Source organism: Indicator indicator, chromosome 30, assembly GCF_027791375.1.
Source record: "Indicator indicator isolate 239-I01 chromosome 30, UM_Iind_1.1, whole genome shotgun sequence".
Classification (NCBI taxonomy): Eukaryota; Metazoa; Chordata; class Aves; order Piciformes; family Indicatoridae; genus Indicator; species Indicator indicator.
The window spans coordinates 11,839,588-11,853,309 of record NC_072039.1 but is presented as its reverse complement, the minus strand read 5'-3'; the positions used below and the strand labels follow the sequence as shown (position 1 = coordinate 11,853,309).

Genomic DNA, 13,722 nt, shown 5'->3' with positions numbered 1-13,722 from the left:
TAGAGATCACCCAGTCCAACCCCCCCCCTGCCAGAGCAGGGTCACCTGGAGCAGGTCCCACAGGAAACCATTTCCCCTCATCCTATCACTCCAAGCTCTTCTTCAACTCCCTCCCCAGCCTTCCTGTAGGTCCCCTTCAGATGCTGAAATGCAGCTCTGAGGTCTCCCTGGAGGCTTCTCTTCTCCAGGCTGAACAGCTCCAACTCTTCCAGCCCTCTGATCATCTTTGTGGCCTCCTCTGGACTCACTCCAGCAGGTCCATGTCTCTCTTCTCGTGGTGCTCCTGCCTCCATCCTTGTCATGTCTCAGGGGGGTGGAACGCGAAGCCCACCGCGCTCAGGAGGCACAAACAGAGCTGCCAGGCTAGATCTGCTGCTGCAGTCTGTTAGGGTGTCTGGAGCAGCTTTGTCAGGGACACAGAGCTGTGGGCAGTGGTGTCCTTTTTAATCTCTGCCACTTGCTCAGCTCTTCCTGCAAACAAAGCTCTGTGGGCTGCTGGCACCCTGTGGGCTGCTGCCACGGAGCGCTGGCTGCATGCGGGCAGGGTTGGGGCTCCTCGAGGAACAGCAAGGTGCCTGTGACCTTGAGGTGTGGTGCTGGGACTCATTAGCAGCACACCAGGTGTGATTCTGGGCATGCATCTGCCAGGAGGAGGAGCTGGGGAGTGCTGCTAGCCAGGAAGGGTCTGGGCAGGGGGGGTGCAGCTGGGCTGTGGCCACCTGCCAGCGTGGTGGTGGTCGGCGGCAGAGCTGAGTGGGAGGATTCAGCAGGGAACTCGTGGATTCCCTTCTCACAAGGGCTGAGCTGAATAGCCAGGCTCAGGTGTTTGTCAGAGGAGGGAAATCTCTGCCCCAAAGGCATGGTGAATTCTGCCCCTGTGTCTGTGGAGCTGACCAGGGCCTGTGGCAGCAGCCTGGCTGCATGGTGCCGTGGGGAGGGGACCTGCTGCAAGCATTCAGCTGGCATTCAGCACCTGAAGTAGTCTGGCTGCTTGCTTCCATCTTTCAGTGGGACTTCTTAGGATGATAGAATGGTTTTGGTTCAAAAAGAGCTTTCAGATCACTGATTCCACCCCAGCACTGCTAGGACACCACCAAACCATGGCCCTCAGCACCACATCTCAACAGCATTGAAACCCCTCCAGAGATGGGGACTCCACCACTGCCCTGGGCAGCCTGTTCTGAGGCTTAACAACCCTTTGGGGAGAGAAATTTTCCCTCATGTCAAACCTAAACCTCCCCTGGGGCAACTTGAGGCCATTTCCTCTTGTCCCATCACTTTTCCCCCCGCCTGGCTCCAGCCTCCTTTCAGGGAGCTGTGGAGAGCAATGAGGTCTCCTCTCAGCCTCCTCCAGGCTGAACAAGCCCAGGTCCCTCAGCTGCTCCTCACCAGCCCAGGCTGAGTGCTTCCAGAATCACAGAACTGTTGGGTTGGAAAACCCCTCCAAGCTCATCCAGTCCAACATCAACCCAGCACCCCCATGGCCACTAAACCATGTCCCAAGTGCCATGCCCACACCTTTCTTGAACACCTCCAGGGATGGACTCCACCACCTCCCTGGGCAGCCTGTGCCAATCCCTGACCACTCTTTTCCTCATCTCCAACCTAACCCTCCCCTGGTACAATTTCAGGACATTTCCTCTCCTTCTAGCACCTGGTCCTAGGGAGAAGAGTCCAACTCCCACCTGGCTCCAGGCTCCTCTCAGGGAGCTGTAGAGAGCAATGAGGTCTCCTCTCAGCCTCTTCATCTCCAGACTGAACACCCCCAGCTCCCTCAGCTGCTCCTCCCCAGCCCTGTTCTCCAGACCCTTCCCCAGCTTCCTTGCCCTTTCTGGACACTCTCCACACTCTTGAATCTGAAGGTGCTGAAGCTGCCTGGAAAGCAGCTCTCCATTCCCTTTGGAATTGTCTTTTCCTTTGCCTGTGCTGCCAGCTCCCAGTGGAAGTAAGGGAGCAGGCTTCCTGCTCAGGTGTGGCTGAGATGTGGAGTGTGAGCAGCTCAGGAAATTCCACTTCCTACTGCAGAAGCCTGGGAAGTCCCTTTGACCCTGCAGGGCATGCAGGTCTGGCACTGTTGGGGAGGTGCTGGCAAGAGCTGTGCCTGTCCAAGCCCAGCTGTGACGAGCAGTGGTTCAACTGGAAACAAACTGGTTCCCAAGGAGCAACAAGTGACTCCCTGAACATGCAAGCTGCTGTTACTGCTGCTCTAAGATGCTGATCCATGAGGCACTGTGAAACTAATACCAGCTTCAGCCCGAATTCTAAGCTGGGGCCCTGTCTGCAAGGTGTCTTTATGGAAAGCAAACCTGCTCTTAGCAGGGAGGAGTGGAGAAGGTTGAGATGTCAGCTCTGAGAGCACCAGCTGGATGCTGCTCAGCCTTCCTGAACTCCTGCTGGAGCAGTTCCTGGCTGTATTCTGTCATCATTCCTACTCCTCATGATCCTTTTGAGCACTTAGGGATGGTCCTTTCTCTGCCCTGTGCCCTGCAAGTGTGGTGGTGGCATTACTACCTTGCTGGCCAATGTGAACTGCAGTTGAAGCAGTTCACAGGATCCCAGGATGTTGGGGGTTGGAAAGGACCTCTGGAGATCTTCCAGTCCAACCCCCCTGCCAGAGCAGGACCACAGAAACCAGCACAGGTCACACAGGAACACATCCAGATGGGGCTGGAAAATCTCCAGAGAAAGAGACTCCACAACCTCTCTGGGCAGCCTGTTCCAGTGCTCTGTGAGCCTCACAGGGAAGAAGTTTCTCCTGATGTTGAGGTGGAACCTCCTGTCCTGGAGTTTCTATCCATTGCTCCTTGTCCTATCCCAGGGCACAGTGAGCAGAGCCTGTCCCTGTCCCTTCCTTCCTGACCCCCAGCCCTCAGCTATTGATAGACATTGATCAGATCCCTCTCAGCCTTCTCCTCTCCAGCCTGCACAGCCCCAGGGCTCTCAGCCTCTCCTCCCCAGGCAGTGCTCCAGGCCCTTCAGCATCCTTGGAGCCCTCCCTTGGACTCTCCAGCAGATCCCTGTCCCCCTTGAACTGGGGAGCCCAGAACTGGATGCAATATTCCAGGACAGAGTAGAGGAGGAGGAGGAGAACCTCCCTGGATCTGCTGGACACTCTGAATGCCCCCCAGGACCCCATTGGCCTTCTTGGGCCACCAGGACACATTGCTGTCCCAGCTGCCAGCCTGTCCTGCTGCTGCCTGCTCCTGACCCTGCCCATTTTGTTCCCTCAGCAGCTGTCCCACCATGAGTTCTGAGCTGAACGTTCCTGTGGATCCTTCCCCCCCTGCCTGCTGCTCCGAACCCGGCACCAAGGGCATGGACTATCGGGACTGGGTGCGGCGCAGCTACCTGGAGCTGGTCACCTCCAACCACCACTCTGTGCAAGCCCTCTCCTGGAGGAAGCTCTACCTGAGCCGAGCCAAACTGAAAGCTTCCAGCAGAACCTCTGCTCTGCTCTCTGGATTTGCAATGGTATGTGTGCTTTGCAGCCACGCTCTCTGGGGCAGGAAGATTTGGCTTCTCCCAAACCATCTCCATAAAGCATCTCCCTAACCCCTCTCCCAAACCGTCTCCATAAAGCATGTCCCTAACCCATCTCCCTAACCCCTCTCCCAAACCATCTCCATAAAGCATCTCCCTAACCCATCTCCCAAACCATCTCCCTAACCCATCTCCCTAACCCCTCTCCCAAACCATCTCCATAAAGCATCTCCCTAACCCCTCTCCCAAACCATCTCCATAAAGCATCTCCCTAACCCATCTCCCTAACCCATCTCCCTAACCCATCTCCCTAACCCCTCTCCCAAACCATCTCCATAAAGCATCTCCCTAACCCATCTCCCTAACCCCTCTCCCAAACCATCTCCCTAACCCCTCTCCCAAACCATCTCCATAAACCATCTCCCTAACCCCTCTCCCAAACCATCTCCATAAAGCATCTCCCTAACCCATCTCCCTAATCCACCTCTCCCACCCACCTCCCCAAGCCACCTCCCCAATCATCTCTTAGTGTTTCCATAGAAGCACCGTATGGTTTGAGTTGGGAAGGCCCTCAAAGTTCACCTTGTTCCAACCAGTCTAGGGGGACACCTCCTAGACCAGGTTGCTCAAGGCCTCATCCAAGCTGATCACTTCCAGGGTTGAGGCATCCACACCTTCTCTGGGCCCCCCACTGCAGTGCCTCCCCAGCCTCTTCCTCATGTCTCCTGCCATGTAGTTCCCTCCCGTGAAGCAGCAGGACACACTGCTGGCTTCTGGCATAGCAGAAGGCATCTGCCTGGGGGCTTCTGCTTGGCTGCTGCTGGAAACTTTGGAGGCTGGCTCTCTGGAGGCAGCTCAGATCCATGAGCAGCCTGGCAGCCAACCCCACACTGCCAAGTCAGCCAAGCACTGCTCCCCAGCCTGCAGGTGCTCCTCCAGCACCCTGGCACCTGGGCTCTCCTTCTGCCCTGAGCCTCTTGGGTGCTCACATCAGGCTGTGCTTGGGTGTGGAGCTCTCCTCCCCCTGCTGGGGTCCTGGTGGTTGCTGTGTTCTGGAAGCTTTATCTTGATGCCTGTGGCTGCTGCTGCAGCTCATGGTGTCTGAAATGAGGTGGAGGCTGGGTCACAGGCTGCAAAGTGTCAGCTGGGAGATCGTGTTCTAGGCTGAGGGGTGAGAAGAGGCCCTGCAGCCTCAGCCCTGCTGCCAGAGGACTCTGTGGCCTGAGGACAGCCAGCCCTGGTGTATTTTTGTCAGTGCTGCCTGTGGGGAGTAATCCCTGGGACTTTGCTCTTGTGCAGCACTCAGGTGGCATCTGGAAGCTGTTTGTGTAGGTCAGAACCAGGCCAGATAAAGAAGAGGCAGCACTTGGACTCCTGGGCTGTGTCTGTGGCAGCCTCTTCATCTTCAAGTCTCAGGGAGTGAGACTTGAAACCTGTTTGGAGAGGGGGCTGGGGGTGGGGGTGGTGCTCAGGAAATGGGCAGGGCTGGCTGCTCCTGAGGTCTGCCAGCTGCATGCAGAGAGGGCAGCCATGGGGGAGGGATGTGAGGATGTTGCATCCTGCAGTTCAGAAGCTGGGGGAAGACAAAGCTCAGGAACTTCCCAGGGAGCTTCCCTTGGTTTATTTGAGCTTCTTCCTCTGCTTTTTCCTCCCCCAGCCCCCCAGCAGGTGAATCATCTGCAACAGTCTGGGGTGACAAAGTTGGCCACAGGGAAGTTGAGAAATCATAGAATAGAATCCCAGAATACACTGGGTTGGAAGGGACCCTCCAAGGTCATCTTGTCCAACCCCCTGCAGGCAGCAGGGACTCCTCCAACCAGAGCAGATTGCTCAGGGCCACATCAAGTTTGACCTTGAATGTCTTCAGGGATGGGGCCTCTGCCACCTCCCTGGGCAGCCTGTTCCAGTGTCTCACCACCCTCACTGTGCAGAGCTTCCTCCTGATGTCCAACCTAAATCTGCCCTGCTCCAGGTTCAAACCATTGCCTCTCATCCTGTCACTCCCAGCCCTTGGAGAAAGTCCCTCCCCAGCTCTCCTGGAGCCCCCTTCAAACACTGGAAAGCTGCTCTGATGTCTCCCAGGAGCCTTCTCCAGGCTGAACAACCTCCACCCTTTCAGCCTGTCTTCATAGCAGAGGTTCTCCAGCCCCTTGATCATCTTTGTGGCCTCCTCTGGACCTGTTCCATCAGGTCCAAGTCCTTCCTGTGTTGAGGACTCCAGAGCTGGACACAGCTCTGCAGGTGAGGTCTCACCAGAGCAGAGCAGAGGGGCAGGATGCAAGCAGGGAGCTCAGGGGGAGCAGGCTGTGAGGAGAGAAGGGTCCCTCAGCTGGTAAATGTTTTCCACCATGGATGTAGGTCAGTGACCAAGCTCCTGTGCTGGAGTGGCAGAAGGTCCCTCCTTGGTTTGAGACAGCCAAGTGCTCTCCTGCAGGCTCCTTTCACGTCTTAAGGCCACTCCTGTGCTTGCCCTTTGTGCCTCTGGGTTCCTGGAGCTCTGTCAAGTCCTTTGTGCCTGCTCTCATTAAGGTGATCAATAAATGAAGGTTGGATTGTTGTGAAACCATCTCTCAGGGTTCAGATCTCTCAGCCTGGTTACACAAGGAGCTCCCCATGCTTGGGGTGTGCTGTGCCACCACCACTGGGACTCGGGGTGGGGGCCTTGGAGCCCACCCATGCTGTGGGGCAGAGCACTGGCACAGGCTGCCCAGAGAGGTGGTGGAGTCTGTGTCTCTGGAGACTTCCAAGGCCTGCCCAGACGTGTTCCTGTGTGATTGCTTTAGGGGATCCTGCTCTGGCAGGGGGTTGGACTCAATGGAGCTGCTGGAGCAGGTCCAGAGAAGGCCACAAAGATGATCAGAGGGCTGCAGAACCTCCCCTGTGGGGACAGGCTGAGAGAGTTGGGGCTGTTCAGCCTGGAGAAGAGAAGGCTCCAGGGAGACCTTGGAGCAGCCTTCCAGTACCTGAAGGAGCTCCAGGAGAGCTGGGGAGGGACTTTGGACAAAGGCTGGGAGTGCCAGGATGAGGGACAATGGCCTTGAGCTGGGAGAGAGGAGACTGAGACTGGAGATGAGGAAGAAATTCTTACAGTGAGGGTGGGGAGAGACTGGCACAGGTTGCTCAGGGAGGCTGTGGATGCCTCTTCCCTGGAGGTGTTCCAGGCCAGGCTGGATGAGGCCTTGAGCAAGCTGTGCTGGTGGGAGGTGTCCCTGCCCATGGCAGGGGGTTGGGACTGGATGAGCTTGAAGGTCCCTTCCAACCTAAACCATTCTGTGGATCAAGAAATCTTGAGAGGTCCCTTCCAACCCTAGTGGCTGTGACTCTGTGGTTGTCAGCCCCTGCCACAGGACATGGCTGGCAGTCCTTGGCCAGCACTCAGAATCAACCCTTTGACTTCTCCTTAAAACTGCTTAAAATGGAGTCAAAGAGACACAGAGCTGTAAGCCCTGGGAATGATAACCACCAGGTCAGCATCTTGAGTGCTCCTGAAGTCAGGAACTGGGGGGCATAAGAATTTCTGCAGCAAGGAAATTCTCTCTTAGCCAGCTTCAGCCCAACTGCTCATAGTGGAGCAGTGAAAGCAGAGCTCTCCCTGTTGGATTATTTCTCCACTGGGGATTTGCCAGGCAGGTGCTTGGTGCACAGAGATTCCATAGATCCATGGAATCACAGAATGGGTTGGTTTGGAAGGGACCTTAAAGCTCATCCAGTTCCAACCCCCTGCCATGGGCAGGGACACCTCCCACCAGCCCAGCTTGTTCAAGGCCTCATCCAGCCTGGCCTTGAACACCTCCAGGGAGGGGACATCCACAACCTCCCTGGGCAACCTGTGCCAGTCTCTCCCCACCCTCACTCTCAAGAATTTCTTCCTCATCTCCAGTCTCAATCTCCCCTCTCCCAGCTCAAAGCCATTGTCCCTCATCCTGGCACTCCCAGCCCTTGTCAGAAGTTCCTCTCTAACCTTCCTGTAGGTCCCCTTCAGGTACTGGAAGGTTGCTCTAAGGTCTCCCTGGAGCCTTCTCTTCTCCAGGCTGAACAGCCCCAGCTCTCCCAGCCTGTCCCCACAGGGGAGGTTCTCCACCCCTCTGATCATCTCCATGGCCTCCTCTGGACCTTCTCCAGCAGCTCCAGGTCCTTCATGTGCTCAGGGCCCCAGAACTGGCTGCAGTGCTGCAGGTGGGGTCTGAGCAGAGCAGAGCTTGGCTGCAGGCCAGGACCTGGTGGCCCTCTGGTCTGGAAGTGACCATTGCTTCTCTCATGAGAGCATCCCCTTGGCTGTGGATGAAGGCAGAGGAGCCATTTGGAGTTAAATGCTTTCCCTGAAGCCCTGTGTGCCTTTAGCTATGCAAACAAATGTCACCCAGGGCTTGGCTGTCACTTCATTTACTTCCTTGTCAGTGTGGTTGATTCCTGCCTGTTCCATATTGGCTGGGAACGGTGAGGAGCTGATGGATATTCCAGCAACAGGCAGTGGCTTTGCTCCAGCTCCTTCTGGACAGGCTGCAGAACACTGTTGACCCTTCCTCCTTGCCCACTGCCACCTCTGGTATTCCAGAGATCAGGAGGATGTGGGTTCCCTCCAGGGCCAGGTCTGTTTGGAGGTGGGCTGAGGGAGACTGCAGGTGAAGGAGATTCAGAGGGAGCTCAGGAAACTTCCTGACTGATTGTTCCAGATGGAAATAAGAGCTCTCAGTGCTAATGAGGCTCCTCAGCACTCATCCAGATACTACAGGATATGTATTTAAGAGCCCTGACAGATCTGCTGGAGTGGTTGTTCTGAGCAGCTGCCAAACCATCTGTGTGCATGAAGCATGGTCCACACTGAGCCATTTGTCATCCTTTGGCCTGGTGGAAATTGCTCAGGCTGAGCATCATCTGCAGTGTGGTCAGGCTGGGCTGTCCTGGTGTGGCAGAACCTCATCCTGCACAGAGCTGGAGTGCAGTGCAGCTCTGAACTGCTCTGAGTGCCCTGGGCCTGAGCCAGCCTGGGAGCCTGGGGCTCAGCAGGGGCATTTTGAAGCTTCAGCAGGGAAGCCCAGGATCATTGGGGTTGGGAAAGCTCTTTCAGGTCATCCAGCCCAACCATTATCCAGCTCTGGTGGCCCTCAGCACCACAGGCTGCCCAGGGGGGTTGTGGAGTCTCCTCCTCTGGAGACTTTCCAAACCCACCTGGGTGCATTCCTGTGCAGACCACCCTGGGTGATGCTGCTCTGGCAGGGGGGTTGGACCTGATGATCTCTGGAGGTCCCCTCCAACCTCTAATGTCCTGTGGTACTGTGATCCTGTGATCTCTGCCTCTTCAAACACCTCCAGGGATGGGCATTCAGCCACCTCCCTGTTGCAGTCTCTGAGAACTCTTTCAGTTGAGAATTTTCTCCTGATCTCCAACCTAAACCTCTCCTGGTGCAACCTGAGGCCATCTCCTCCTGTCACTTGTTACTAGGGAGAAGAAACCAACCCTCTCTGGGCTCCAACCTCCTTTCAGGGTTGGAAGGGACCCTCCAAGGTCATCTCATCCAACCCCCCTGCAGGCAGCAGGGACACCTCCAACTAGAGCAGGCTGCTCAGGGCCGCATGGAGTCTGACCTTGGAAGTCTCCAGAGATGGGACCTCTACCACCTCCCTGGGCAACCTGTGCCAGTGTCTCACCACCCTCATGGTGCAGAACTTCCTCTGATGTCCAACCTAAACCTCCTCTGCTCTACTTTTTGTAGAGAGCAAGAACCTCTCCCCTCAAGCCTCCTTTTCTCCAGACCATGGCTGGACTCAGGGACCTTAAAGGTCTTTTCCAACCATAACAGTTCTATGATTCTTAAAGCTAAGCCCACACTGCAGTGCCCCATGGCTCAGCACAGTGCTCAGCACCTTCCAAAGTCAAGCCCTTGACACCTTGGCTTCTGGGGAGAGGAGAATTGCATCACACTGACAAATTAATAGCTCTACACCCTGAGCAGCATCTTTAATGACTTCTAAATAGGTTATGGCAGCTCAGCCTCATTTCTCTTGTCCCAGTCAGAGAATGGCAGGAGCCTGTCTGGGGCAGAGCTGAGGGGCCTGGAGCAGCTCTGTGAGGAGCAAAGGCTGAGAGCCTGGAGTCCAGTGGGGTCCTGGGGTGCATGAAGAAGAGTGTGGGCAGCAGGGCAAGGGAGGTTCTCCTCCCCCTCTGCCCTGCCTTAGGGAGGCCACATCTGCAGTCTTGGGTCCAGTTCTGGGCTCCCCAGTTGAAGAGAGACAGAGAAGTGCTGGAGAGAGTGCAGGGGAGGCTGCAAAGCTGCTGAGGGGCCTGGAGCAGCTCTGTGAGGAGCAAAGGCTGAGAGCCCTGGGGCTGAGAGCCTGCAGAAGAGCAGCCCCAGAGGGGAGCTGAGCAATGCTCAGCAAGAGCTAAAGGAGCTGTGGGGGGCAAGAGGCTGGGGCCAGACTCTGCTCAGTGGTGCCCAGGGCCAGGCCAAGGGGCAGCAAGGGGCACAAAGTGGAAGCCAGGAGGTTGCATGTGAAGAGGAGGAGAAAGTTGTTTGGTGTGAGGGTGCTGGAGGCCTGGAGCAGGCTGGCCAGAGACGTTGTGGAGTGTCCTTGTGTGGAGAGCTTCCAACCCCCCCTGGGCATTGTGCTCCTGGGCAAGCTGCTGTGGGTGCCCTGCTTGAGCAGGGCTTGGCCTGGATGAGCTCCAGAGGTCCCTTCCATCCCCTCCATGCTGGGGTTCTTTTGCACAGCAAGGCCATCCCAGTTTTCCCCTTTCCAGCTCCTCCTGGGGTCAATGAGCTGCTTTTCTGCCTTCCTGCCCTACCTGGCTCATTGCTGTTTATCCCTGCAATGTCTTTTGGGGAGCCAGCAGCTCAGTGTTAAAAAATCATCACCTTGCACAGCTGAAGCCAGCCCTGGGGAGCAGGTTAACATCCAATTAACTGCTAAGTTCTGCTCCTGCAAAGGGCAGCAAGCAGAGGTGGTTGTGGTGGCACCAGCCAGGCCTGCAGCTTGCTTGCAAAGCTGGGAATGGGACACCCAGCTGCAGCTCCTCTTCAGCCTGCTGAATGCTGTGTCCAGGGGGATTGCAGCACCCAGCAATGAACCACACACCTCTGAGGGACACCCAGGGTGCTCCACCAAGCCATGGCACAGAGCAGTGCAGCACAGAAGAGGGCTGATCCCCTCCAGCAAGGGGAACATCTTTGAGGTGATGTCATCTGCTTTAATTACTTGGACCTTGCAGTAGGTGGTTCAGGCCCAGTCCTGCCCACTTGTTTTCTCCTCTGTACAACAGTCCCAGCATGGAGGGGCTGGAAGGGACCTCTGGAGCTCATCCAGTCCAAGCCCTGCTCCAGCAGGGCACCCACAGCAGCTTGGCCAGGAGCACAATGCCCAGGGGGGGTTGGAAGCTCTCCACACAAGGACACTCCACAACCTCTCTGGCCAGCCTGCTCCAGGCCTCCAGCACCCTCACAACAAACAACTTTCTCCTCCTCTTCACGTGCAACCTCCTGGCTTCCAGAAAAAGGAGCAGATGGCTCTGCTCTGCTGAGACCTCACCTGCAGAGCTGTGCCCAGATCTGGAGCCCTCAGCACAGGAAGAACATGGAACTGATGGAGCAGGTCTGGAGGAGGGACACAAAAACAATCATAGGCTGGAGCACCTCTGCTAGGAGGACAGGCTGAGGGAGCTGGGGGTGTTCAGCCTGGAGAAGAGAAGGCTCCAGGGGACCTGAGAGCAGCCTTCTAGTACCTGAAGGGGCTACAGGAAGGCTGCAGAGGGACTGTTCCCAAAGGCCTGCAGGGACAGGACCAGGGACAATGGTTTGAAATGAGAGCAGAGCAGATTGAGATTGGATGTGAGGAACAAGTTCTGCACCAGGAGGCTGCTGGAACTCTGCAACAGGCTGCCCAGGGAGGTGGTTGAGGCTCCATCCCTGGAGATATTGAAGGTGAGGCTGGACAAGGCTCTGAGCAACCTGATCTAGTGTCCCTGCTTAGTGCAGGGGGTTGGACTGGGTGACTTCTGGAGGTCCTTTCCAACCCAACCCATTCTATGATTCCTGGAGAGGTCAGCCCCATGAGCCAGTCCACGTCCAGTGGTGCTGAGCAGATCAGGGAGTTCTGAGCTCTCCAGGGGAGAAATCTGAGGCTATAAATAACTCCTCTCTGGGCATATTTGTAATCACAACAAACCTACAATCCTCTGAGAACAGAAAGGAGCTATTTTGGCTTAACTTAAGGTAGCTCCTGTGCTTCCCATGGCGGGTGGGGAAGCCTTTGCTGGCCCCTGGCCAGCTGAGCCTCCAGCCCTTGCTTCCCTTTGCTTGCCCTTGGCAGGAGGACGCCTGAGGGGCAGGCGGGTGGCAGCCTGGCAGCTGCCTCCCAGCTCCTCTGGCTGGCTGAGGAGTTCCTTCTGAGCTCCATGCAGCTCCTATGGCACAGGGCTGCAAGCAGGGAACTGTGAAGTCAGGAATTCTCTTTTGGGTGGTGCACAGTAATAAGACAAGAAACAACAGGTTCAAGCTTGAACACAGAAGGTTTCAGCTCAACATGAGGAGAAACTTCTTTACAGTGAGGGTGACAGAGCCCTGAAGCAGCTGCCCAGGGGGGTTGTGGAGTCTCCTTCTCTGGAGACTTTCCAAACCCACCTGAGTGCATTCCTGTGTGGACTACCATAAGTGATCCTGCTCTGGCAGGGGGATTGGACTGGATGATCTCTGGAGGTCCCTTCCAACCTCTGATGTACTGTGATACTGTGAAAGCACAGCACAGGAATCTGTTTCCCTCAGCCAGCAGCTTGTCCCTCCTCCTGGGGAGCCAAAGTGATCCATCCAGGCTGCCTCTCTGCAAAGCACTCCTGAGTGTGTACTTGACCTTAGGTGCTCTTCCTGGAGCAAGATGCTTTCCTGGATGAAAGCCTTGAAAAGAGGAAGAGCAGCAGCTGCTGCTGACAAGCTTTTTGTTCCTTTTGGGCCTACAAGAAAGCTGGGGAGGGACTTTTGAGGCTATCAGGTAGTGACAGGACTGGGGGGAATGGAACCAAGCTGGAAGTGGGGAGATTCAGACTGGATGTGAGGAAGAAGTTCTTCCCCATGAGAGTGGTGAGAGCCTGGAATGGGTTGTGCAGGGAGGTGGTTGAGGCCCCATCCCTGGAGGTGTTTGCAGCCAGGCTGGATGAGGCTCTGGCCAGCCTGATCTAGTGTGAGGTGTCCCTGCCCATGGCAGGGGGGTTGGCACTGGCTGAGCCTTGTGGTCCCTTCCAACCCTGACTGATTCTGTGATTCTATGATACAGTCTCAAGTTGTGCCAGGGGAGGTCTAGGCTGGATATTAGGACTGATCCCATCATTCTTTTCCTTCCCCGCTCCCTCCCCTCTTCCCCTTCCCAGGTCGCCATGGTGGAGGTGCAGCTGGAGGTGCAGTACAAGTACCCCCAGATGCTGCTGATCGCCTTCAGCGCCTGCACCACAGTGCTGGTGGCCGTCCACCTCTTCGCCCTCCTCATCAGCACCTGCATCCTGCCCAACGTGGAGGCCGTCAGCAACATCCACAACCTGAACTCCATCAGCGAGTCCCCCCACGAGCGCATGCACCCCTACATCGAGCTGGCCTGGGGCTTCTCCACCGTCCTGGGCATCCTCCTCTTCCTGGCCGAGGTGGTGCTGCTCTGCTGGATCAAATTCCTGCCGGTGGGCTCCATCCCGAAGGGCGAGAGCGGCGGCGGGGGGGAGAAGGCGGTGGGGCACGCGGGCTGGCAGTCGGCCCTGGTCTCCACCATCATCATGGTGCCGGTGGGGCTGATCTTCGTTGTCTTCACCATCCACTTCTACCGCTCCCTGGTGCGGCACAAGACGGAGCGGCACAACCGTGAGATCGAGGAGCTCCACAAACTCAAAGTGCAGCTGGATGGCCACGACAGGGGCATGCAGGTGGTGTGAGCCAGGGGCCCAGCCAAAACCAAACCAAACCCAACAACAACAACAACAACAAAAAAATCCCCAACCCAAACCCTCTCCTGCTTGTCGGTGGTGGATGGGCTCCAGGCTTCACCACCTCACCACTCCTCGCCTGCCCTAAACTCGCTGCTGGTTCCAGGGGGTCCTACACACCTTGCCAGCTTTAAGGTGGCACTGGCCATGGGGTTTTAAGGGCAAAAAAAATTTGCCTTCAGGTGCCCGCCCCAAAAAAATAATAATGTGGATTTTTGTCCACAGTGCCAAAAGTCAAAGTGCATCCTCAGAGCTGCCTGCCAAGCTGTGTGCAGGACCTGCCTGCC

The 13,722-nt window shown here is 56.5% G+C and overlaps 1 protein-coding gene across 1 annotated transcript; it reads left to right on the top strand.

Annotated features, from left to right (window-relative positions):
- Positions 1–3,243: 3,243 nt before the first annotated feature.
- On the top strand, positions 3,244–13,384 carry ORAI2 (ORAI calcium release-activated calcium modulator 2). The gene is made up of 2 exons (XM_054394380.1): positions 3,244–3,471; positions 12,836–13,384. The coding sequence occupies exons 1-2, from the start codon at positions 3,244–3,246 to the stop codon at positions 13,382–13,384; spliced, it is 777 nt and encodes a 258-aa protein (XP_054250355.1).
- Positions 13,385–13,722: the final 338 nt, after the last annotated feature.

Excerpts from the sequence above, each read along its gene's own strand:
- ORAI2 (XM_054394380.1), top strand. The coding sequence starts at position 3,244 with ATGAGTTCTGAGCTGAACGTTCCTGTGGATCCTTCCCCCCCTGCCTGC. Across the intron at positions 3,472-12,835 it reads TGCTCTCTGGATTTGCAATG|GTCGCCATGGTGGAGGTGCA; the intron begins GTATGTGTGCTT and ends TCCCCTTCCCAG.